Here is a 25355-nt window from a genome sequence, read left to right as displayed (position 1 = left end):
GTCTCTGTGGGAATTTGGTGTCCATTCATCCAGTAGAGCATGTGTGAAGTCAGGCACTGATGTTGGATAAGAAGGCCTAGTTTGCAATCCACTTCATCCGTTCCAGTTGGCAAAATGTTTGACGGCTTTAACTTGGCTTGATGTTACACCTGTGGCAATGGATCTGACTGAAACACCTGAATTCAAGTTATGTCCCAATACTTCTGTCCATACTGTGTATGTAAACTAGTAACTACACTATATTTCAATAAGAGCATAAACACACTGATTTATCACAAAACCCTTAAATAAGGTCAAACTGGTCTCAGAGTTGAAATGACTTCAGAGGGGAGATTTTGTCTCTTTTTTTGGATACTGCACATTTACTTTACTTTTCATGTGGGAAATTATGAATGCTGATCTGTTTCTTTTCTTTCATCCCATATTTAAGGCATGACAGAAGTGACATATAGAGCACGTCACTGTACGCCCCAGTAAGCGTATAACATTAAAAGAGCTGTGCATTATAGGGGATTGAAAGAAAAAACATTCAAACAGCTCAGCCTGTTTAGAGAGGAGCTGGTTGAAGACTAACATATGACACATTATACAATGCACTAATCCTACACAGCCATGGGCACAGAGAGTATTATATAAAAGGGTGTGTATTGCCATAAGAGAGGCTTTCTGAATGTTACAGAGAGGATGATGACAGCAGAGTAGATGTCTCTCACTGTGTCTTACATTTACATTTACATTTAATCATTTAGCAGACGCTTTTATCCAAAGCGACTTACAAATGAGAACAATAGAAGCAGTCAGGTCAACAAGAGAACAAAAACAGTATACAAGTGCCATGACAAGTCTCAGTTAGTCTAATATAGGACGCATAGCCAGGTTTCTTTTTTTTTTTAATAAATGAAAAGACAAGAAAAGGAAAAGTGCTAGTATTAGTTGGTTAAGTGCTGTCAAAAAAGATGAGTCTTTAGATGTTTCTTGAAAATGAGTAAAGATTCAATGTCTTGAAGTCATAACCCCAAAAAGAATAAACACTTTATCCACATGTGTCCTTCAAACCATGCTGATTTGTGAAAGAACTCTACAGACAAATGGAGAACATCTGAATGCAGAAATGAACCAGCCAAGTAAGAAAAATCTAAGTACAGGCCTAAATGTGAAATAACAGCAGGGTTTGCCTGAGAAGCAAGGCCAGCACTTGATAATAGTACCACTGAATTTTAGGCTGTAATAAATGATCTACACCAGTGGTTCTTATCATTTTTTACTTAAAGGATGTGCAATATCCAATATTTCTAAACGGAAACAGAGTATTGATAAATCAAATACATTTTGTGATTCCAGAAGTTTCAAGAGCTGTATGTTCTTTAGGTATCAACGGTTATTGAGGGAAAATAAAAATATGTTGTCAGTTTAATTTGCCTCAAGTCACCTCAATACCTAAAGCATGTAGCATAGAGCAGGTTCTTAGCACTCACTCAAAGGGGCGTATAAGGCATTTTACCACTTCTAACATTCTAACTACTCAAAGAAGTGTCCTCATGTTCATCCCACATCATCACATCCTCCTGAATGATATTCTGCCAGGTCAGACCCTTAATCACTGGATCACAAACATAAGAGAGGATTTCCATTAAGGGACTGGGAGTGAAGTGTCTATGTGCTGTGGTTGAGTTCACCGTACACCAGTAGTGTCTCACCAGAGCTCCAGTGGTTTGGCTGAAGCTGAGAGGATTAGTAAGGGAAGCTCTACTGGATCATGGAGCTGTAATGGCTCTGCTGGGGACTGTTAAAAGAGTCCATACGGAATACTATTTAAACAGTTTATGAAATGCTACATTACTTTCAGCGTAATCAAGATACGCTTCAAGTCGCCTTAAATTTCTGATTGTTCATACACTTAATTACAAATTAAATTACTTTTGTACCTAACAGTTGCATTTATAACAAACTAATTGATTATTTAAAAGCTCATGTTAAGCTGTTAGTGCTTGACTAGGTGTAAAGGAATAGTTCACCCAAGATGTTACATTTTCTGAAAGATCACTAAGAATGTGAATGGGTGCTGTCAGAATGAGAGTTTATAGAGCCAATAAAAACAATAAAAAAATACACAAGGACTCCACAAGACTCCAGCCCATCCATTAACGTTTTGTGAAGTGAAAAGCTGAATTTTTGTAATAATCAAATACATTAAGATAGTTTTGACTTTAAACTGCTGCTTAAAATACCTTTATCAGTCGTATATCAGTAATACTGCTTTCTCCATGGAAAAAGTCATCTTGTCTGAATCAGTAGAGAAATGTGCACAGATCAAGCACTGTTTACAAGCCAAAACAGTTCTAAACAAATATTATGCTATTTTTATCAACTGTTTATACTCTCAATCTGATGGCACCCATTCACTGCAGAGGATCCATTGGTGAGCAATTGATGTAATGCGAAATTTCTCAAAATCTGTTCCGATGAAGAAACAAACTCATCTTAGAAGGCCTCTTAGAGGGTGAGAACATTTTCTGCAAATTTAGATTTTTGTGTGAACTATTCCTTCAAATGTAATCTGCAGTAAGAAAGAACAGAGTATCATGTTCTTTTTTTTGTCCCACTTGCCATTACATAAAAACTCTCATGATGCTTATTTCCAGTAATGTGTCAAGGTTTCAGTTAATTTGTTTACAACCAAGCATAGAAAACATATTATATAAACCGCCAACAAAGTTTTTTTTTTTCACCTTCCAAACCAGCTTTCTCAAATTATTTCTAGGACTCACCTCACACCCTTGTGGCACTCAACAAATTATCTGCTGCCATAGTAACAAAGGCAAAAACCTCAGACTGCCTTCAGGAATTCCTGTTTTAGGTTATGTAAAGAGTGTGAAAATTTCACAGATATAGCAACTGGAACAAAGCCTGGTTTAGCCTACACTGCACTAGACTGCATATATAGGGGTCTCGCTTAACTTATGTGTCTTGGCTTTATAAAATGAATGTATAGCCAATAGGGGTGGGACGGTTCGCTGAGAAAAAAAAATCTAACTGTTCGGTTCTCCACACGGTTCGGCACAGGCTGGGACCACGGTTCAACTTAAATCTGACAAAGCATTTGTAATATGGTTTGCTATAAATAACATGTAAAACAAACAGGGTTCAGCTAATATATGTTTCTATTGATGGATGCACATTCTAGCTTCCCAGACATTATAATAACAGCGATGTGATAAACCTGGACAAACCATTCAATCTTGTTCAATGCGAATGCTGTATTCTGGAATATGAGCAGTCATTTATTTCATTCCACCTGATCAGCACACGTTAATATGTGTTTAAACTAATCTTATTTAAGCTTTGCCAGTTTAAACATTTAAGAGCCAAAGGATCCAAAGCGTATATATATATATATATATATATATTTTTTTTTTTAAGTATAGTTTTTCCATAAACATAGCACATACCGAACTGTACCAAAAACCGTAACTCTAAAACTGTGAAACAAACCAAACCATGCCACCCCTAATAGCCAAGCTGTCTGTGAAATGTATGCCTTCTTTTATTCTTACAGGTGATAAGAAAAAACTACCATTGTAACAAAATATTTTAATTTCTAATAAATGATGTTCTTTTAAAGAGTCTTGAAAAAATATTACTTTCCCACAAATAAAAAAAAAAAATATATATATATATATACCTTCACAGAAATAAATTTCATGTTAAAATATATTAAAACAGTACTTTGATTTCAACGAAGAAAAAAAGCAGCAGCCTTGGTGAGCAGGAAAAACTTCTTGCAAAAACATGAAAATTTTTACCCCTATATATTCTTAGGTGATATTCTAGCTATGACTGTTTTGTGTTATACAACACTTTTGATTTCAGTATGGCCAAACAAATTAATTGCATTGAGCCCATGTTATATAAAATTAGACTCAAAATAATTAATAGATGCAGCCAAAAATATCAATGTACTACATCAATTTTATACATGTATCTTATGAACCACAAACAAATGCCTTTCAATTTGATTTGGGATTAAATGATTGTACAGCAATTTGTACATATACAGACATGTTTGCGAATAAAAAAATTCTGTTCTGCATTAATATATCATAAATTGCTCATGCAAAAAGGAATCCATGCATATGTGGATCGGGTGACACGCGTGCATTAATTGACATCTAGTTCGAGTCGATCTTGTTCGGTTCATTTGGATTAATGTTAGGACATAAAGTACAAAAAGTATATGGGGAATAACATATTTTTTATATGTGGCAAAAACACTGCTAACAAATTTTTACTAATCTATAGAATAATTTGAATTCATGTAAATGTCTAAAAAGTCTTTACATTGCCCTATATCACTATATTTTATTGAGTGTCTAGTGCCTGTGAGCAGTGTGTAGGTGTGGGTCGGGGGGTTTGCAGGGGCTGAAATTGTACAGTCAACTGGTCAGATAAAACTGAATCCTGACTTAACGTGTGGATGGGGAAAAATGGACACATCTGGAGGAGATCTGAGCATTAAAGCAAAACCTTAAAAATGATGTTTTTACTCAATGTGGTAAAAGAAAATAAAGATAAATGACAGTAATACAGAGATGCTACACTTGACTGTGCTGTACAAGACAGTTGCTGAACGACTGAAATAAATTATGCTTCAGAACAGCCTTCTTACTAAATAACATCAACACACAAAGGCTGAACACTTCATGGTAAAAGCCTCAAAGGGCTTTAGTACAGCTGCACTTTTAATGCTCTACTTTGTGTTCCTTTCTATTGTTAAAAAAGCTAATTTTATTAATTATCTCTAAAACCCATGTGTGGCAGGTTTCCATTCTTCACTCTTGTCTGTCAACAGCTGCATCTGTCAATCTGTCAGTGAGCTCTGTGAAAACACACAGAGATGTGACACAAACAGAAAAACAAGACAACCCCCCCCCCCCCCCCCCCCAATGCTAGCCACAGATGGCAGACAAGACTTATGGCAAGACAGATACCATCACAATCTATCCACTCGATCCAGAAAGGAAAAGAAAGGAAAGGATTTCCACAACCCAGTCATTTTTTTGTGTATAATACATCTCCTGGGCTGACCATGTAAACATGGCATGGTTTTTTTCATTGCCAAGACCCATCTAGAAAACCCCAAGGGCAAAAACACAGCGAAACATACAGTCTATTCCTCTCATTATCTGTTATCTCATGGCAGCTTGCAGATAGGCTCTTTAATAGGATTCGACAGAAGGTTGTAGCCTGCTTTCAGGAAATCCTCCCATGCTTATACCTGAGCATGCCTTCACTTTATGTGTCAGAGAGACGGACTGTACAATCTGTGACAGGAAGGCATTGCTACAATAACTTATATCTGCTAACTGATGATGCATTATAATAGTGGAGATCAATTCAACTACAGACAATGAAAATGTCATGATTAAAAGACTGAACTGTACCTAATCGCAGAGTGTCTATTTTTGTCAGGTTGTAAGTACTGTGCTTTGTTTCCACAGGTCAAGAGCATGTAGTTTAGACAGAATTAGGATTATTTAAAATGGCTCAATTAGGGGAAAGCATTCATCTTCATCTTGCATTTATAATACTAGGATTGCATGGCAAGAGTGATATTCAGAGTAAAAAAAAAAAGATAATAGTAAATAACCCATAATCTCTTCCATGTCTCTGCTGCACTATGGGACATCATTAATGAACCTGTGATCAGATGAGATTTGATTGAACTAAGTTGGGGGGCTGCTCAGTTGGTGTTGCACTTTTCTGTATCAATTAACATCCAAGTTGACACAAACAGATCAGATAATGCTACACTTTTACACTTTGTCTAGCCTTCATCATGCAAATTTACCAACATGGCAATGGCTAAAGTGAGTTCTCACTGAAGTGTGTGTGTGTGTGTGTGTGGCAAGTTAGACCAAATATCAAATTATTTATTGCTTTTAAGTACATTACTTTTCAAAGATTTTGGATCGGTAAGATTTGTCTTTGAAAAGGTAATAATTTTATTCAGCAAGGACACATTCAATTAATCAAAAGATGATAAAAAATAAGCAGCACAACTTTTTTTTAAACACTGATGATAAGAAATGTTTTTTGAGTGCTTCTTGAAAACACATTCACCATTAGAATGATTTCTAAAGGATCATTTAACACTGAAGACTGGAGTAATGACTGCAGAAAATTCTGCTTTGTCATCACAGGAATAAATTCCATTTTAACATACAGTATATATTAAAATAGAAAACAGTTATTTTAAATTCTAATAGTATTCCACAATCTTTTTACTGTATTTTTGATTTATAAAAAAAAATCTTAGCTTTAAATCTTATCTTTGAACAGTAGCATTACATGGAGAAATGGTTGCTGTTTTTATAAATGGAATTCTTAAATGGACATTTCAAACATTTGTGTTTGTGACAAATGTGAAAATAATGACATTTAGCATATAAATCAATGTACAGAACAGGCTGCCACTTTTAATGCTCAAAAGTAAAGTAAACTACCTTTTCTTTATTTTATGGTGATATAACATATGATATATCTGTTAAATGTGTAAAAATCTAAAATACAGTCAAGTACTGTGTAGCAAAGTGTAAAGCGTAAGCACAGGATCAAAGTCTTCATAATTTTGCTACTTGAATTTGTTCTAAATAACAAATGCACATAAGTATTACATTTAATTTTGTGAATATGATCTATTTTGTGAATGTGACTCTGGGATTGCCATAAAAGGGCTACATGTGGATCTTCAATCCTAAGAAGTCATCAAGCTGATTTTGGAAATCAAATCCATCAGCACACAATTGAGTCTTCACAAACAACTAAACTTCGGGTATATTCCAGTGCTTTCTGTAAAAACTAAAGCCAGTTTTTCCAAAGTCTAGTGGATGACAAGGAGAATGTCTGCAAGTTCAATTTGTGTTGTCAACTAAACCAGAGTTAAACCAAATTAAGTAGAAAAAAAAAAAAAAAAAACCTCACAAACTCCAGTTCTTTAGTTATGCAATCCAACAGGTAGAGTATCTGGTGAACACAAAGGGCCCTATCATACAACCGGCTCAATGCGACGCAAGGCGCAGAGCAAGTGTGTTTTCTAGTTTCAGTCCGGCGCTGTTCGCATTTTCCCGTCCAGCGCCACGTCGTTTAATTAGCATATGCATTTGCGCCCATTTGTGCGCCCATGGGCGTGCTGGTGTAAAAAACAGGTGTGTTCAGGCGCAGAGCTGGCGCATTGCTATTTTAAGGAGCTGAAAATAGACTTCACCATAGACCAACTCAAACCTGGTCTAAAGTCTGGCGCAATGTTTTTTCTTTGTTTTTTAAAGAGCATGTTTGTATAGGCAGGTCCGCAACACGCGTACACGCTGCTTATTAAACACAGGGATGCACAGCAGCACACAAACATGTCAAATATTACAAATTAAAGGATTGCAATGCATAAGAATTTTTTGTAGGCTTTTTTCCGTTGTTAAAATAGCAAAAGTGGATTTGGACACGCCCTGAGTGCACCTGCGCCGTGCGCTTTACACTTTGCCTTTAGATTGTTAAAATAGGTTTGCTTTAGATCATTAAAATAGGATTGCTTTCAGTCTGATTGACCAATACCTAGAAAATAATTAACATTTAGTGCAACTTCCCAGTCTTAATTGTAAGAGTAAAGTATCACAGCTCAACCAGGTATATTTTATGATGCTTGAACCACTAATCCTCCTGAACAAAAATAGGCGGTTTCATGTGACATTCCATGCTGAAACATAATCGTTTATGTCAGACGAACAAAATATTTTTTTTTTGCTTTAAAGTCTCTCTCTGTGCATCTCAAGCCATCTTTATTTCAGTTTTTAATAGAGAAATATATTAAGTTTTTGTTTTTGTTGCCTCTGAAAAGTGAGAAGTTGTAGAGTTGCTGTTTTTTTTCTACAGGTGAAAGGTACATTAACACTAAATCTTTAAAGGTCAACATGCTGTACTGTTGGTTGCTAACTGGATCCACCTGCATCAGAAGAGCACCACTATTTATTTTTTATATTAAGTGTTAGTTTACCTATATAACTTTTATTCATCTTCAAAAGACAAAATATTATATTTTTAATTAAAACCTGAGAGATATACACATAAATATTGTAGTGCACATTAAAAATGGTAAACTTGCTGACCTGTGAGAACAACTGACCTTATTGGTTCCTGTGGAAACTCAAACATGCCTGCTTGACACACAGAATTCATTGGTTCTTACATGTCAAGCTTAAGTTTACAATATATGATGTGCTCTATCTATGTGTATAAACGTCTTCAGAAGACTTATTAAACCACTGATTCATATGGATTCAGTGCCGCTCCCCCTTGCTCTCAAAGATGATTTGATGACTAGGCCTGTGTGATTAATAGAGTTTTAGTTTCGTTTTAGATTTTGGCTTACATTGATTATGAAAACACACATTCAGTGCCTTTCGTTTTCTGCGCTGTCGCCCTTCCTTTGTAACATACAATTCACTCAAATCATGTATTATATTATACAATCTCCTGCCGGAAATGCTTCATAAAAGGAATAGTTAAAAGCTGTGTGCGCAATCTGAGATGGAGTGAAAAAATAGGCAACTGTGGGCTTTGGGCATGTGCAATGGACAAATACACACAAAATGTGCCAAAATGTCCATCTTGGTAAATTATTACTTAAAAGCAGTCAGTAATGTCTTATGTGAACATAAACAGCTTGGGAAAAAGTCATCGAATGCTTCTTAGTATAGACCTGTTTATTTGGTCTTAAGTGACAGCAGCCAGTAAACCTGCTGCTCTCCTTGCCATTTAATGTTAATCAAACAACAAAAGAAAATGAGAGAATCATTTACTGCTCTTCACTTAATAACTTTAATAAGAATCGATATGTGTTTAATTCATATGGTGAAGATTGTGCCATGTAAGTTTCAATAAAAATATTGGCATTAATGTTTTTTTTTTAAAGATTAACAAAAGTTTTATGGGTTTGGAATGACATGAGGTTGAGTAAATGATAATAGAATCTTCATTATTGGATGAACTAAAGCTTTAATATTTTCCTGTCCGCTCGTACTATGCAGAGACAAATGTAAGCAAGCCATTCATTGTTTGACTTCGCTTAAGTGTTATCAATTGATTGATTGTTCGTTTAAGCAACCATACATGGTTTAAACAATGGTGTGATTTTGGAGGCAGGACTATCCAGCAACACCCATTCAAAACAAATGTGACTTCTGGTCACTTTTAAAGGCTGTTAATGTGAATGCCCCTTTCGACTAAAAATCTTAAGACTGTTCTTCTGGCATGTACATTAGCTGTGAACAGAAGCCAGCAGGGGTACACAACCCCAAGGACCTGCCTCCCTGGAACAGAGCTCACAGGTTACTCATGGGTATTTTGCGGACAGCATCAGTCAAAGTGGCTTGTTTTTCCCAAAGCATCTGTGTTTAGTTAATTCAAGTCAAGAAGTCAGTAAGGCTTTTAGCATGAGTGACAAACAGGTGGTATTTAGTAAGTGGCTTTGAAGCCTAATGGGAATTCATCATTTTATTTTTAATTCTTCCCAGCTTGGATACTATGTACTGTTGAAGCAACCAGTTGTATGTTTGCAACTGACAAAAGTGCTCAGCAAAAATTCAAGTCCAATTTGTTTGGATACGGCTCTTAATTAAGCTCTGAAACAGAAGACTGCTCTGTTTGCAATCTGTCCTGTAGTACTCAACTCAAAAATGGTTTGTCGGCAGAGCTGAAGAGACGCCAGTGCCAAATGTTTGTGGAAGTTCCTTGTAATCCATCTGTTGCATTAGCAAAGCTTCAAGTATGTTCCTTCAGAGACAATTTTCTTCCTCTGACTTACTCTTCTAAACTCCCTGTGATACATTCGAACCATTAAATGCTCTGGCAAATTAGTATAATTGGCTTATTTGTATATCATGAGTCAAATAACAAACATGTCAGGTTAGGATTTAATTTGTCTCTCTGTTGTGCTACTGATATGTGCATTGTGATTCAGACAACAGGCGAGAATGAGAGAACAGGAAGAGGGTTATGATTTAGAGCCACACACCAATGAATCACAGCCCAATAGCTCCATGCTAATCTATCATCATAAAACATAGGCGCACCAGACCGCAGTCCCACAATCGTCTGGTTTAATGATCACACTCGCAGATACAGCATATCTACATGCATTACACTGCTTCATGAAAGGTGAAGGACTGGTTATATTGGCCAGCACATTTCGTCAACCAGTGACAGAGTGTTGCATATGAGCGATTGATATTGATTACTGCGGTCGCCAGCAAAGCATGCAATTACACTAGGACAAAGATGCACTTCAGATAATCTTTGGGCAGTTAACATGCTACAGATTGCTTGTAGTTGTTACCATCAATATGTCTTGCTTAAAGGGATAGTTCAACTAAAAATGGAAATTCTGACAAATGAGTTTTATTCACCCTCATGTAGTTTCCAATCTGTATAACTATTTTTTTGTGTGCGTAACACAATAGAAGATGTTTTGAGTACATACAATCTGGTTTTTGTACATACAATCAAGTCAATGGGGATCATTGTTGTTTTTGACCTCAAAAAGTGTGTTTCACATGAGAAAGAATGTCATGCAGGTTTGGAAGGACATTAGTTTGAGTTTTCATTTTGGGTTAAACTATTTCTTTCAAACAAAACCTACAGGGGGTGCACTGAAACTAAAATGGACTGATTAAGCTTCTCAAGTAATTTGATCTCATTTTAAGGATGTTTAGAATTTCTTTCCTGAGGTAACAAATTATTGGTTTAGAAAATGATTTTTGCTGTGCAACTCAGTCTTGGTCTTGAATGTGGGTCAAAGGTTAACATCTGTCAGCAACAGATCACTGCATGCTATCTTAAAGCCATCTAGGATTAGATCCAGACCCAATCGTTGCATCGTTATAGCCACTTGTTTTTCCACCAGCACACATGCTCTTGCACACACGTTGAGCTCAACACTGTATGGATTAACCTCATCTAAGACAGACCACAATAATGATGAAATAACCACATGAGACGGCAGGGCTCTATCTAATCTAGTCTACAGGCTGCCATGATTGAAAACTGGGCTCCAAACGGAGAGGCAGGCTGTGGTCCATAATAGGATTTACATCTGGGACAGACAAGAGCTCTACAGATATACACAACAAGACTGATGACTCGCACCTGATGCCCACAAGAACGGCTTTAAAGATGTGTCGATCAATGGAACAAAAACAAAAAAACAAACAGTAGGGTGCGAGTAACAAAGAGGCTCGATGTAACCCATGTGTCCCATCAAACCGTTGTCTGTCTGAACCCAAAGAATCAGGTGCTACATAAACCAAAGCCATTTCCATGCATTCAATCAGAGCGAGCTCCATTCATACAGGAGATTAAAAAAAAAACAGGTAGAGGAATCTGAGGCAACAGTTGTCAATTCTAGAGTGGCACAAAGACAAAGAGTAAGAAACAACTACTCACTGGAGTCGTCTGAATCATAGCCTTCCACATCCGGCTCTTCCTCTTTCTTGCTGGCCACGAGTGCGGTGGCACCGAAGGCTTGGTCCAGGTCATCCTCATCCTGTTTAGGGCCCTCGGACTTCTGGCTGGTGGAGGTGCTCCTCAGAGAGCCGGTGCGGCTGAGGGCCGGGGGAACTGTGGGGGGGAGACCCCGTGGATAACGGGGAAAATAGTCAGATATCTGCTTGATGGGCTGAATGGGACCTGGACATACATCAATGGCCATGTGCTCCTGGATACTGATGGTAGTCTTCTCGCCTTTGCGTTGTGTCATTCATGCAGCCCTTTTAAGGATGTCCCACCACCCCTGAACCCGGCAAAGGGTGGGGGGGTAACAGTAAAAAAAAAAACAACAACAAAAAAAATTAAGAAATAAAGACAATTAAATAAATAAATAAATAAATAAAAAACAGTCTTCAAAAGTAAAATCTTCTTTGCTCTGGTAATCTCTTAGTTTCCCTGAAGAGCAACTGAGCGTGTCTTGGTGTGTAAGTGCATGTGTGTGAGTTTGCGATCGCAGCAGTGGGCTACATGAGAGGCTGTGAGCTGCTCCAGCACACTGTGGTCATGTCGTCTGTCTGTGTGCTGCGCTCAGACTACTACAGCACGCTAAGACTGTTACCGGGATGAATGCATGTGGGAAAGAGAGAGAGAGAGAGAGAGAGAGAGAGAGAGAGAGAGAAGGAGGGGGCAGGATTATATGAAGGGATGGAAGGATTGGCTGATGTCATTGCTTAGCAACATGATGGTACACAGGAATCGGGCGCGCGGCTACTTAATTATGCTATTAGTCCATCTGTTAGAGAGCGACTGGGTTATCTTTCTGTTCCTCCTCTCCTTTCAGTCTAGCTTCTTACTGAACTGCCATTGCAGACGCGCACGGCATGTGCTAAACTCCGGCACAATTATCAGCAACAGGTGCTAAATGCCTAAAGTCACACATGCCAGGTTATACATCAATCCGGCTATTCAAACAGTACAACAGGGTAAATTGTAAAGGCAGATAAGAAGTTGTAATGCATTTTACTGCATTTTAATCCAGTATCTATAATGCACAAACAGAATGCATGCATGTGTGAATAGTAAAGGGATAGTTCACCCAAAATGAAAATCCTGTTATTATTTACTCTTCCTCACGTCGTATGAAACCTGTATGGATTTCTTTCTTCTAAAGAATGTTTCAAAATGTTTTTGTCCATAACTACACTGGACCCTGCTGATTTTCAATGGAATCTTTCACTAAGACTTTTCTCAAAATATATTATTTTATATTCCACAGAAGAAAGTAAGTTACGTGGTTTTGAAACGATTGTGTGCCAATGCTAATAATAACATGATACGACATTACCATTTAGTAACATGTTGCTAATTGGCTTGATTTTTGTTTTCAAGTACAATGGCTTTCAGGCATTATTAAGAGTGGCTTAAGAGCTGAAATAGTGTTTAGGGTCACTGTATTCATAACATTTATCGACATGAACTTCTCTTAAACTGATTTCAGTTTCATGACAAATAACGACGCTAGAGACATTTACTGGAAAAATTGCATCAGTGTTCTGTTGCTTTATGGAAACTAGCAGGGGGCTATTCAACCTGTCCTCTGCTTTACAGCTATGATAAATTACAGGCAAAAGCCATTCTCACATATTACAATAGCAAAGATTTATAGAGAAAACAGTGAGTAATCTTGATGTACTCTCTTAAAGGACCTAGACAAGATGACAATCCAGCACTCTCGACTGACGGTGTCACTTTTAACAAGTGAAGAGGAATTAGGAAAATAATGAATGATGGCGATGAATATACGTAGGATGTAGCATGGTGTTATTTAATCATGTTCTTAAATGGCCGTTCATTATTTAGATCCAAATGTTTGCCATTTCCCACATGGTATTATTAGGAGACAAAACCTGGCAATTCATTTACTCTTATAATTAAGGAGTCGCCCCCATGCTCGTTCAGCAGAAAACACTTAGTGAGAGCGAAGCTCATTATTTTCTGTCTATTTCCGTAATTCCTTCTGGAGATCCTTTCTTTTGTGCTTCTGGAAGACTCATGTTTATTACAAAATAAAAGAAAAAACGAAGATAAAGGCAGGGAAAAAGTTTGATTACCTCCAAAGAGAGCTTCACGAGAAAAGTAGCACAGCTGCTACCATTTGTCATGCTGATAATGTGCAGGTTATTAATTTATTGATTCTAATGTCTGGCACAGAAATGTAGCTGTGAACATACAGTAGCGAAGGCTAGAAAAACAGTACACAGTAAATGTAGGCGAGGACCAAGGCTTCTATAATCCTATTTATTTTTCTGTGGAACAATGTACCCGAAAAGCGGTGCTATTGAACAAGCATTTTATTATGTAAATTCGCTGATATAAAAGTCAGCCAGGAAACTGTTTAAATTACTTTAATGATGTAAAATATGAAGCATTTCTGTGGTTATGAATTTAATGCTGACAGAATTATCTAATGTTACAGAAAGTGATTTGCACGTTCCACGTTTGTTGGTCTTATTTGGTTTATGCCAGTCTAGTTGCTCTCAGTCAGGTAAACCACCTTGACCAACTGACAAGTGCTGAAACACTCTTTAAAACCAGTGAAACAGACCAGCTTTGAGCTAGTTGAAGCTTTCATTTCAGCAAAGCATGCACACTTTAAATACAAATAAATGTCTGAAATGTGATATGACATGGGCAGCTGTAATGTGAACATCTGGGGAAAATAGCAATGCACTTTTAGTTAATTTCACATTTTTAGCTCTCTCGTTCTCTTTCTGGCTCTCCATGTGCAATTCATAACTTTGCCTGTCCATAATGGTTCTTTAAGGGCATGATTCTTAATCCAATCTGGCCGCTGTAATCAGATGATAAAATGGGTTAGTGGATGTTGGCTGCTCCGGCCCTTGGCCGAGATCAAATGTCATTCCTGTGAGGCTCCAGTGTGCTGAGAGAACTTTGGAGAAAGATACAGACCAAATATGAATCAGGAAGGCCATTCAAGACAAAGTTCATTGGTAGTGACATTTCTGGAAGAAGGCAAAAGCCACTTTTGTTCTTGGTGTTTCTCAAAGAACCATAATAGACTAATGAAAAGAATCTGTGTACTGCTTTTATTATCTTTGTACGTTTACAAACTCTGGCAACTTATAGTGGTGGTGACATTTTTTTAATTTTTATTAATTAATTGATTGGACATTGTTGTCATTCATTCCCTAGTTTAATTATTAAGAGAACAGCTGAGAACTGATGCCTTCATTTCAATTTATGGGATTTGAAAAAAAAAAAAAATAGATAAATAAAAAATAAATAAATAAATAAATACATTTATTTATTCAAATTTACATTCAAATTTACATTCACCCACATTAAAATTCATAGAGGGCAGAAATAAGCCATATAATATGAGGTTGTGCTGCTCACAGAAGAGCTCTTGGACCCACTCTCACCTGTTCTAAAAATGACAGGAGGAGAACTGCAGAGGCGAAACGAACAAACTTCTCAGGGATGCCATTATGAACATATACAAGAGTGCCAAGAGGAACAATAAACATGCATTTATTTTACTTCACTTATACAAGTGTTTCACTTGTTTTAAACCGACATGTTCAAGAAGAGTTTGGTAGCACCAGTGAGATTTCAAAACTCATTCCTTCACTATTTACTTTGCAAGCTTGATAGATGTATATTTTTCTGAAACTGTGACATTCAACAGGGTGATGAAATGGCAAAAACATTTTTTTTGACACTTATGGATCAGATTTTCTCTTTAGGGGCTTAAATTAATGTGTAAATGGTTTATCTAAGTTACTTTACCATATATAAACATTTTACTGAAAATACCATAAAAATACATAGGTAGGACAAATTTTCACATTTTCACAGCTGGAGTAAGAATAAGATATGCAAATCCACTCATATTATGAACCATTAGCCATGATCCTCTGTATACTACAACTGTCAGTGGCAAACAACTCTTTTCTGTGCATGTGAGAATGCAACAGGCTCCATATCTGTGGCACATTAGGGTTTTACACTGTAATAGCCTGAAGCACTAGATGCAGGGAGGAGAACAGATGTCAAATGGAGCTTGATAGATGAATGCAGATCCTATGAGACACGCAATGATCCCAAATAAGACTCAGTAGAACAAAGGATGAGCGATATTTGCATTATAATCTCTACTGTGGTTAAAAAGTGCTCAGAAAAACTCATCTTATCTCAGATTCCCCAAACACAGTCCAGTGTGCAGTCACACACATGAACAGGTAAATAAGTAGTGATGGCTGTTTATTTAGGATGCTCACACATTGTTAGTCAGGACTTACTGATGAGGGCTGAAATTCCAAACAAATTGTTCCCCCTAATGGGCACTGCCTGCAATCGGTTCTTTGAATTTTTAACTGTTACGTGACAAGTGATGCAAATGGGTAATACAACCTGCTTTAAGTGGACTATTAACTCTGGTGCTCTTGAGGGCTCCTGCTCACGGCCGTCGTTACTTAACATAAACCGTCCAGCAACACATATCAAATTGACTCCTAGAAACACAGTAATTGGGCTGATAAGCAGTGATGAAACGACGCACAGGGAGGAAGTGGCCGATCTCACTAAGAGGTTCTGTATTAAGACCAAGCCCAGAACATTAACAACACAGCAGCTTCACAGGCAACAGAGACACACCCACCAGGGTTGGGCAAAGCTCAGATTTCAAAGAGATATTTCACCCAAAAAAGAGAATTTGTGAATCTTTTACACACACTCATATCGTTCCAAACCAATTTCACTTTTCTTCAGCAGAACACAATAGAAGACATTTTGAAGAATGTTGCTAACCAATTATAACCAGTATGCATAAATTGGGTGAACTATCTCTTTAATAATGGGCTCTCTTGATGTTTGACAGAGAGTGTGAAATTGACAATAAATAAATCAATACATTAATAATGCATAATAATTTTAAAGGTAATTTAAAAATGAGTCAATCATTGAATAAACACAAATTGAAATATTGATATATATACATAAAACATGGTTTATGATTTGTTTAGAACGATTTTTGTAGCATATATTCATTAGTAGCGAAAAATGTCTGAATTACGAAAATTGAAATCTTCACCCTTTATTAAAATCATAAAAAAATTGGGTAACACTTTAGTATAGGGACCAATTCTCACTATTAGTAGTTGCTTATTGTATGCCTAACATGCTGCGTTTGGTCTCGTACTCTATCGCATACGTTGTCAGTGTTGTGTGCTTGCTTAGACCTTTGTTGTGATAAACAGTAAAGTGCGTTCAAGCGCCAGCCAAGAGATTGTAAAGAAATACCCTTTGTGAGAAGCAGTTAAATCAGCGGGAGTTAAAAGCAGATCATAAGTGTACACTCAAAAAAATGGATTTGTGGCACTGTTCGTTTTACACAGATATGTTTTGTTAAAACAACACAAATATATTTAGTTTTCCGCCAAAACACAATTGTATTGTGCTTAATTAACTTAAACTGTTTCATTTTCAATTTTACTTAATTATCAATCGTTAAACTAACGTAAAGTGTTTAATTTCGTAATAAAAAAAAACCCGGAAGTGACGATTTCCAACGCATTTGATGACAGCGCGAAGGAGAGCAAGAGCTACCAGTCAGGTAAGAAAATCTAAAGTTTTTCTTGTGTTAAGTCAAAGTCTTTAATTTCTCTTAGAGTTTCTGTTTTGGGGTGCTTTTGTTTTGCAGTCTAGTATTGTGTAATCTGTTTACTGCACTGTTAATAGATGATTTTGAGCGGTTGGGAGATGTGAAAGCGCACGACTCTCTGTAACGTATTGACTTGAGTATATATATATATATAACGTTACACTAGGGCTGAAACAATTAGTCGACATTATCGACAACGTCGACGATAAAAAAAAAATTGTCGGCAAATGTTTTTGAGTAACGTAAGTTGTTTGATCTCGTATGCCTAATGTGAAAGCCTCCAATAATGCAGTTTGACCAGTGTGGCGCTATAGCGCAAGATTGTAATACACTCTCCTGATTCAATTCAAAAGAAGAAGATAGCACTTCAGTTTGAGCAAACCGAGCCGATCCGAACCTTGGATGAATATGTAAATATATACTGCACGCCTTCCTCTCAATAACTGCATAAACTGACCGCGATGTAAAAGCAGCTCTTAAGAACATATTTGATTACAGCGATGTGGATGTTTGCACGAACTCTGAGGTTCTCCAGGCACTCCAGTAAAGAAAAGTCCAGTCACGTTTATTTATATAACAGTCCTTATGCAATAGATAGCTTTTCAATATTAAACATGAAAATACAGAGTCAGTGTCGCTAGAATTACAACTTGATTTCCTGTTATAAAGCAGCTCTCCAGTGTGGACCTAGCTAATCATAAATTTATTTTATAATTGGGGGAAATATTTCATTAAAGTTTTAGTTCTGCGCTAGATCAAACCAAACTGTTTTAAATATCATAACCCAATAAGGTATTTTAAGAGAGATATTTATGTATTTATTAGTAAAATGTTTATCCAAAAATAAAACGTCCTATCACTTACCTTTACTTTTCTTATACATATGGCTTACAATAAGAGATGTTAAGAGGCAGAATGATTTGTCATTCAGCTACTTCCTCCTATAGCTAATCAAATGGCGAATAGGAGTTTCTGTCTTATCTCATTTTGTGTGCAAAATATATTTATTTGTATAAATTAATTGTATACTAGTAATACATAATGACTTTCAAAAGCGGAAGTAATTACCTTTATTTGTTAGAATATGTATATTATTATGTATATTTTACTTCAGACTTATGTGCCCTCTAGAAGCTTGCATTCTGCAAGTGAAAGTCGCTTGATTGTGCCATCCCAAAGAAGCACAAAGTCACTTTTAAATTAAATGTTACCTCCTGGTGGAATGACCTCCCCAACTCAATCCGAGCAGCTGAGTCCTTAGCCTTCTTCAAGAATCGGCTTAAAACACATCTCTTCCATCTTTATTTGACCCTCTAACTTTAACACTCACTATTCTAATTCTATTCTTAAAAAAAATCTAACTACCTTTCTAATCTTTTTGTATTCTATTTTCTTTTCATTTATTATGCAATTGTGTATGAGTGTGTGTGTGTGTGTGTAAAGACCTCTAACACTAGCTTGCTCTATTCTTTTTATATTCTATCTGTTTTCTTTTTATTTATTATATTATTTAAAAGCCCATGCTACGTGTACTGTGTTAACCTAACTGAGACTTGTTATAGCACTTATATATCATTGCTCTTTTTGTTGTTTTTGATTGCTTCCACTGTCCTTATTTGTAAGTTGCTTTGGATAAAAGCGTCTGCTAAATGAATAAATGTAAATGTAACATATTAGCTGTTTATTAGTACTTATAAAGCATATGCATTACCATATTCTACATCCCTAATCCTACCCAATACCTAAACTTAACTTCCATACTAACTATTAATAAGCAGCAAATTAGTAGTTTATTGAGGCAAATATCATAGTTAATAGTTAGTTAATAATGAGAATTGTACCTTAAAATAAAGTGAGTTAAAGATTTTGTATGCATATTGCATTGTGTTTGCGTTATCACAAATAAGAAAATTGAAACCAATGAAACATGCCAAATTGTGCAGACATAATTTTTGACCAGGCTGCCATAGAAAAAAATTATGAATACATGTGAAAAGAGGAGAAAGTCAACAAAGTATTAATAACTAATTATGTTATAGTCTATGTACTCTTTATTGTGATTTTTTTTGCATAGTGAAAAAAAAACCTACAGTACCTGTAGTTTACCACTTTTTTGGGGGCCAAAAGATATTGTCAGATGGACACCCTAAACAAGTTTTGGCTTGAGCAAAAGACCCTGCATTACCTGATTTGATTAAACAAAAAGTATGTTCTTAAGAATCAGACTGATTGCAATATTTGTTTAGAGTGTTTTGACCTGCATAAAATGTTAAATAAAGGGAATTATGGAACTGAACAGCAATCCAATGACCTGATGTGAACGGGACAGTTGTGAAGTCCACCGAAGCTACAGACCTGTAAGTTGCATTTCTTATGAGCAATCAATAATGCAACCTCAATACCCATGAGGCATCTGTGATGTACTGCTTCATACATCACTGGCATTATTACTGATTACGTGTGAATGAATTGCTTATTGCTTTTTGATTGCTTTATTCTTATCTCGTCATTCCATAAGGGAGACTTTTTGAATGGACATTAAAAATCTTGTACAGCATAAATGAAACTCAGATTTAAAATACAATGCCTTTAAGAGATCTGATCTCTATTTACATTATGTAGAATTGACTTGAAAAAAGGTTAAATAACTGTGTGATTATGTGAAAGATATTTTCATGCAATTCAATTATATAACATAAAATCCAGGGTTTCTAGAGAGCCTGTAGATGTGTAGCAAACCAAGTCAATTACACCTGTGGCCCTGCAGAGTCAATCTATTGACAGAGTCTGGAAATGTCTGCAGAGCTCTGGGTGTGGAACCAGCATGTCTCCAGTGCAACATTTTGGCAGTAAATGTGAGCGGTTCTTACCTGTGTAAACCTCTGAGTAGTAATGCTATTGTGTTATGGGTGGTTTCAGGTGTGCTGCTATGCAGTTTCTGAGGTGTTGTGAGTGGGTGTGAGCATTATTGTGTGGTTGCCAAGGCATTTGCTGAGGGGTTTTTATGATGTTCTTGGTGTTTGCTTACTGGTCCAAGTCAAAAAAGCTAACCCCATGTCTGTGGTATCCTAGTCTCTAAATATGACTCCGGTCCCTTCCTTAATGCAAATGGAATTTTGCATTCATTTTATCATTGTGTAGGTGGAAATAACACCTTTCTCCACAAGTTGACAACCCAATATTAGCAACAGTAACCCAAGCACCACTAACTAAATAACTGCCAACCTCCAAATTCACTCTTGCAGCTAAAAGAAAAATCTTCAAAGACCAGATTTCAATGGATGCACAGTAGCATCAACGGCAAGCTCACTCATAAATATTCATATTATACAGCTTATGAATGCTTTAAAACAAAAGTGTTGAATACCAGATAGATGAAATGTAATTAAATCCCACTTTACACTCATTTAGTTTGTTTAGTTGGATGCAGGCGAAAATATTGCCAGCACAATGTTGTAGATTTGAATGGTTTTTTGATGAGAAGAATGCAATATGATAACCCTTTATATAAACTTGTTAATATAAACAAGTATTTAAATACATGCCTGCCAGAAGAGGTTGAGAGCAAAAGGCACAGTGGACACTGCTATTCTAATTAAACTGTCAATGCCTTCAACTATTCTGAAAACACCATTATACATATTTTCTCTCTGTTACAACTGCTAAAAAATAAATAATAATAATAATGCCATGAGCTGAAATTATTGAAGTCCAAGCACATGTGTGGAGATAATGACCAAAACTGCTAAATTTGAAAGAATAGATTGTGCTGTTTGTGTGGATGTTGTTTTGGTGGTACACTAAGTTTTGAGAAACAAAAACAGTTACTTACCGTCTCTCATGCCTAAACTGTTTCAATATAAAGAAATATTATAGAAGAAAATTATAACACATACTGATGTCCATCTTTTACAAGTAGTTACACTTAAATAACTGACTATGGGAGCATCTATTTCAATATATCTACATGCACTGCATCTCTACTGCTGTAGGTACTGCAAGTCTAAGTCCCTTTAAAGTAGTACAGATTTCATTCTCTTGTTATTAATTTTCAGTTTAGTTCCTCAGCAGATTCAACAACAATATACTGGACCATGACAACACTACATCACTGGATTCAAAGGGACACCCCCAAAAAAGAAAAGACATTTGAAAAAAAAAGTTTGTTATCTGACCTAAAGCCTGCATGACCCACAGTGCTTTGTTTCACATTCTGCAAATGTTGGGGGCTGTGACAAAACATTTTTTTCAGGAATTAAGGCTGGGAGTCGCACTCATTTCAGATAAAACAGAAAAAAAAGAAAATGTGACATGGTGCCTTCTAAGGTACTTATTTATATTTATGAATGTAACTGCTTTCAAAATACCACAGCAGTACATTGAGATGCAAGCCTATTTTTAATACATTTTCTGCAACATATATATGATCATAATTTTATTTGATTATACCCCTAAACTAACAGCAATAAAATCCTTCTTGTGTTTTCTTAAGTGGAATGAAACAGTTTTACATAAAAGTTTAAAATAATAACTTTTTAAAGTTAAAGTTTAAAATTGTTAAGCAATTGTTCCTACGTTTTCTAAAGGCAAAGATGTGAAACAATGCCAGTGATTTATATGATACTAAGGTTTTTGATATATGACTTCTCAGTCTCTGTATTATAAATATCAGAAAATGAAAAACTGCACTTCACATATCTAAAATACAATGGTAAAATAACAACATAAAACATTTACAAATATTTCTTCCCACTGTGGAAAGAAAAAACTCCCCTTCCTTGAGCGTTGGAGACCTGATAGCTCTAAAACTATGTTAAACAATGGTCTTAATACTTGGCATTAAATAACACACTGCTATTATCTAAATTTGGGCCTTTTTTTAACAATCTAAACGCAAAGTGTAAAGCGCACTTTTGCTATTTTAACGATGGAGAAATGGTTGGTGTACACGGGCGCATGGTCTAAACAGGTTGTCCCTATTCTCTTAATGAGTAATGGGTGTTTTTGGGCGTAACGTGCAATAAAACAATCAGAGTCTCATCTTCCATTCCCTTTAAGAGCCAGTTGCGCTTGTGCCATGACGGATTTGCTATTTACACGGCAGAATTTAGCAAGCAACGACAGAACGCGTCTCCGAGATGAAACAGAGTTGCTCGTGTGCAAGCAAATAGATAGTCTAATTCTGATACATGTGATGACTATCCATTATGATATCCATATCCATTATTGAAATCCTTTAATTTGTAATATTTTACATGTTTGTGTGCTGCTGTGTGTCCCTGTGTTTAATAAGCAGTGTGTACGCGCGTTGTGGACCCGCCTATACTAACACGCTGTTTAAATAAAGAAAAAAAAAATTGCCCCAGACTTTAGACCAGGTTTGAGTTGGTCTATGGAGCAGTCTATTTTCAGCTCCTTAAAATAGCAATGCGCCAGCACTGCGCCTGAACACACCTCTTTTTTAGACCAGCACGCCCATGGGCGCACAAATGGGCGCAAATGCATTTGCTAATTAAACAACGTGGCGCTGGACGGGAAAATGCGAACGGCGCTGTACTGAAACTAGCAAACACACTTGTGCTGCGCCCTGCGTCTCATTGCGCCGGGTGTATGATAGGGCCCTTTGTGTTTATTTTTATATATAGACCAATTTGGAATAGATGTCAAAGTTACGTTACTTGTAGCTGTGCGTGCATTGTGGTGGCAGAAAAACACTGGGAACAAGTGGAGGGAAACAGCTAAAATCAATGGAATAAGAGAAAAAAATAATTTTTGTGCCTTTGGATGTCAGAATCGGAATGTAAATAATTTTTTTTAGAATACTGTCATCAAAGATGCCATTTAAAGCTAAACACAGTCATTTAAATAGAGAGACTATGGATGAAACCTGCTATGATTACTCTACTTTTGAAGCATAAATATGATTTAAACAATAGGTCTACATAATATTCTCATATGCAGTTCACAGCGGACATATTATATTAGCCCTGTAGTTACAGCATGAAATAGCCTACTTAAACCTATTAAATTTACCCACTTTATAACTCAATTTAACTCAACAATTGCAAGTGTGTCAATTTTGAGGTGGAAAAAAGCCAGAATTGTGGGATTATATACTCATGATTCTGAGTCGAGGGAAAAGAGAGAATAACGAGATGATTTTTCTTATCAGAATTTTGAAATATAATCTTGCGAACTGCTCCGCCCACAAAAAACATCATTACTAAATTGGACTATATACCACCACTGAAGAGTTTTTATTTTTATTACTTAATAGTTTTATTCAGCAAGGATGCATCAAAAGTGACATTGAAGACACTTATAATGTTACAAAGATTTCTACTGCAAATAATTGCTTATAAACTTTTGAATCATTAAAAAATCCTATAATGTATTACCGTTTCCACAGAAATTTCAAGCAGCACCTTTGTAATAAGAAGAAATGTTTCTTGAGCACCACATCGGCATGATTTAGAATTAGAATGATTTCATGTGACACTTAAGACTGAAATATAATGACTGCTGAAAATTCAACTTTGCCATCACAGGAATAAATTACATACTAAAGCATATTCAAATAGAAAATTGTTATTTTAAATCGTGTTAATAGTTCACAAAATTACTGTTTTTACAGTATTTTTTAACAGGAGATATGCATGTCTCCTTCACTACGTTACATAAAGACCAATGCAATAAACTGTAAGCCAATGACCGTAAACATACAATAAAATAATTATGATATTATATGTTGCTTTCCCACTCATCCTCTGAAGTTAGACATGGGAAGATACCCTCCCCCCCAAAAAAGTCCAAAGTCGCAATCTTAAAGAAATGCAGAGGGATTGGATAAGGTTAATTATCCTCGAGTTGATGCATTATGCAGAGAAATACTTCTGCTTCAGTTTTGGCTTAGTCTTCCGTTGGAGCCTGCGGATTGGATGAGGACTCCACACCACTGTGATGCTGAGTCTGCTCTTACAAACGCTAATGGAAGGAACACAATGATTTCACAGCAAAATCATTCATTTTCATCAGTCGTTCTCTCCTAAATGCCCCAGGAAAACCCAATTTAACTTTCTTTTGTGAGTGAGAGTGAGAGACTACAGCACTGTTCACCTTGTACTTTGCTTCAGAGCTACAATATAAAGGAACGACAACAAAAAAAACAACTTCAAGATGAAAGATTTTGCAGAACCCAGCTGAAAGATTAATGATATTGATCAAGGCTTTAGATTTGGGGTTGATATTGTATGATGTTCATGCAAGACTGAAAACCTTCATACCACAAATGGAGTTTGTGTCAAGACAGAGCTGCTTTGGTTGGATATTTCTGAAGCTAAGATGTGGGTCCAAAAAGCCAATAATGACTTAAGAGAGTGCTGAATATCTGACAGGCGTCGATGAGGTTGATACAGTTTTTATGGAGTTGAGAAGAAGCTTTTTAGCTTCCTACTGATGAATTAGAGTAGATTTTTATTTTTTTATGAAAAAAATGATTATCGAGATTACCAGCAGTGCAGCCTGGGAAACAGTCGGATCATGGGCAGTCCACAGACGTCACACTACAGGGGGATTACAAAGTCAATGTAATTTCACAGGGTGCGGTCATGGAGTAGAATCAGACAAAATCGAGTCAAGGATTGTATGATGTCAGCGATCCAGAAGATGATTCCCCTCGCAGGTTCGGGATTGTCTCATCAAGTGTAACGCTATATGCAAATGTGCACGCGGAGCGTGGCAGACTGTCAAAAGAAATGAGGAGTCAAAACATTTGTGTTTGAGAAACCCTCCTCTTCCAGAACAACACTTTCTCAGATAACAACAGAAAGTTGGAGACAGGTGCAACTCTGAATATCCTGAGACGCATCAAAGTTTACTGAGCATTTAAAAATGTGAATAAGTACAGAGCTGAATTATTCATTTTGTTCATGGGCCTGAGCGATGTGATGGATGTTTATCCACAGCAGCCTGACAGTGAAACATCATTTGGCTGCCTGTTGAATTCATTACATGCTCCACATTATTTTCTTTTATACTCCTGTTTTATACCAGCATTTACACATGAGAATCTGATATAACACTGTGGATAAGACAATGAGAATTTAAAAGTTTTATTGCATATTCTAAAATCAAATCAAAC

The 25355-nt window shown here is 36.3% G+C and overlaps 1 protein-coding gene across 3 annotated transcripts in view; it reads right to left on the bottom strand.

Moving 5' to 3' along the window:
* LOC132136282 (double C2-like domain-containing protein beta) overlaps positions 1 to 25355 on the bottom strand; it is a 279102-nt gene that overhangs the window by 97123 nt on the left and 156624 nt on the right. For 2 of the 3 annotated variants that reach the window (XM_059547231.1, XM_059547232.1), the window contains exon 9: positions 11491 to 11664. In XM_059547231.1, coding sequence (XP_059403214.1) covers positions 11491 to 11664 — 174 coding nt within the window. Of the gene's footprint in view, positions 1 to 11490; positions 12133 to 25355 lie in introns of those variants that run through there. The other variant, XM_059547233.1, reaches the window with a different exon arrangement.

Source organism: Carassius carassius, chromosome 4, assembly GCF_963082965.1.
Source record: "Carassius carassius chromosome 4, fCarCar2.1, whole genome shotgun sequence".
In the NCBI taxonomy this organism is placed as follows: domain Eukaryota; kingdom Metazoa; phylum Chordata; class Actinopteri; order Cypriniformes; family Cyprinidae; genus Carassius; species Carassius carassius.
The sequence above is the reverse complement of the archived record's forward strand: the minus strand, read 5'-3'. Positions and strand labels throughout refer to the sequence as shown.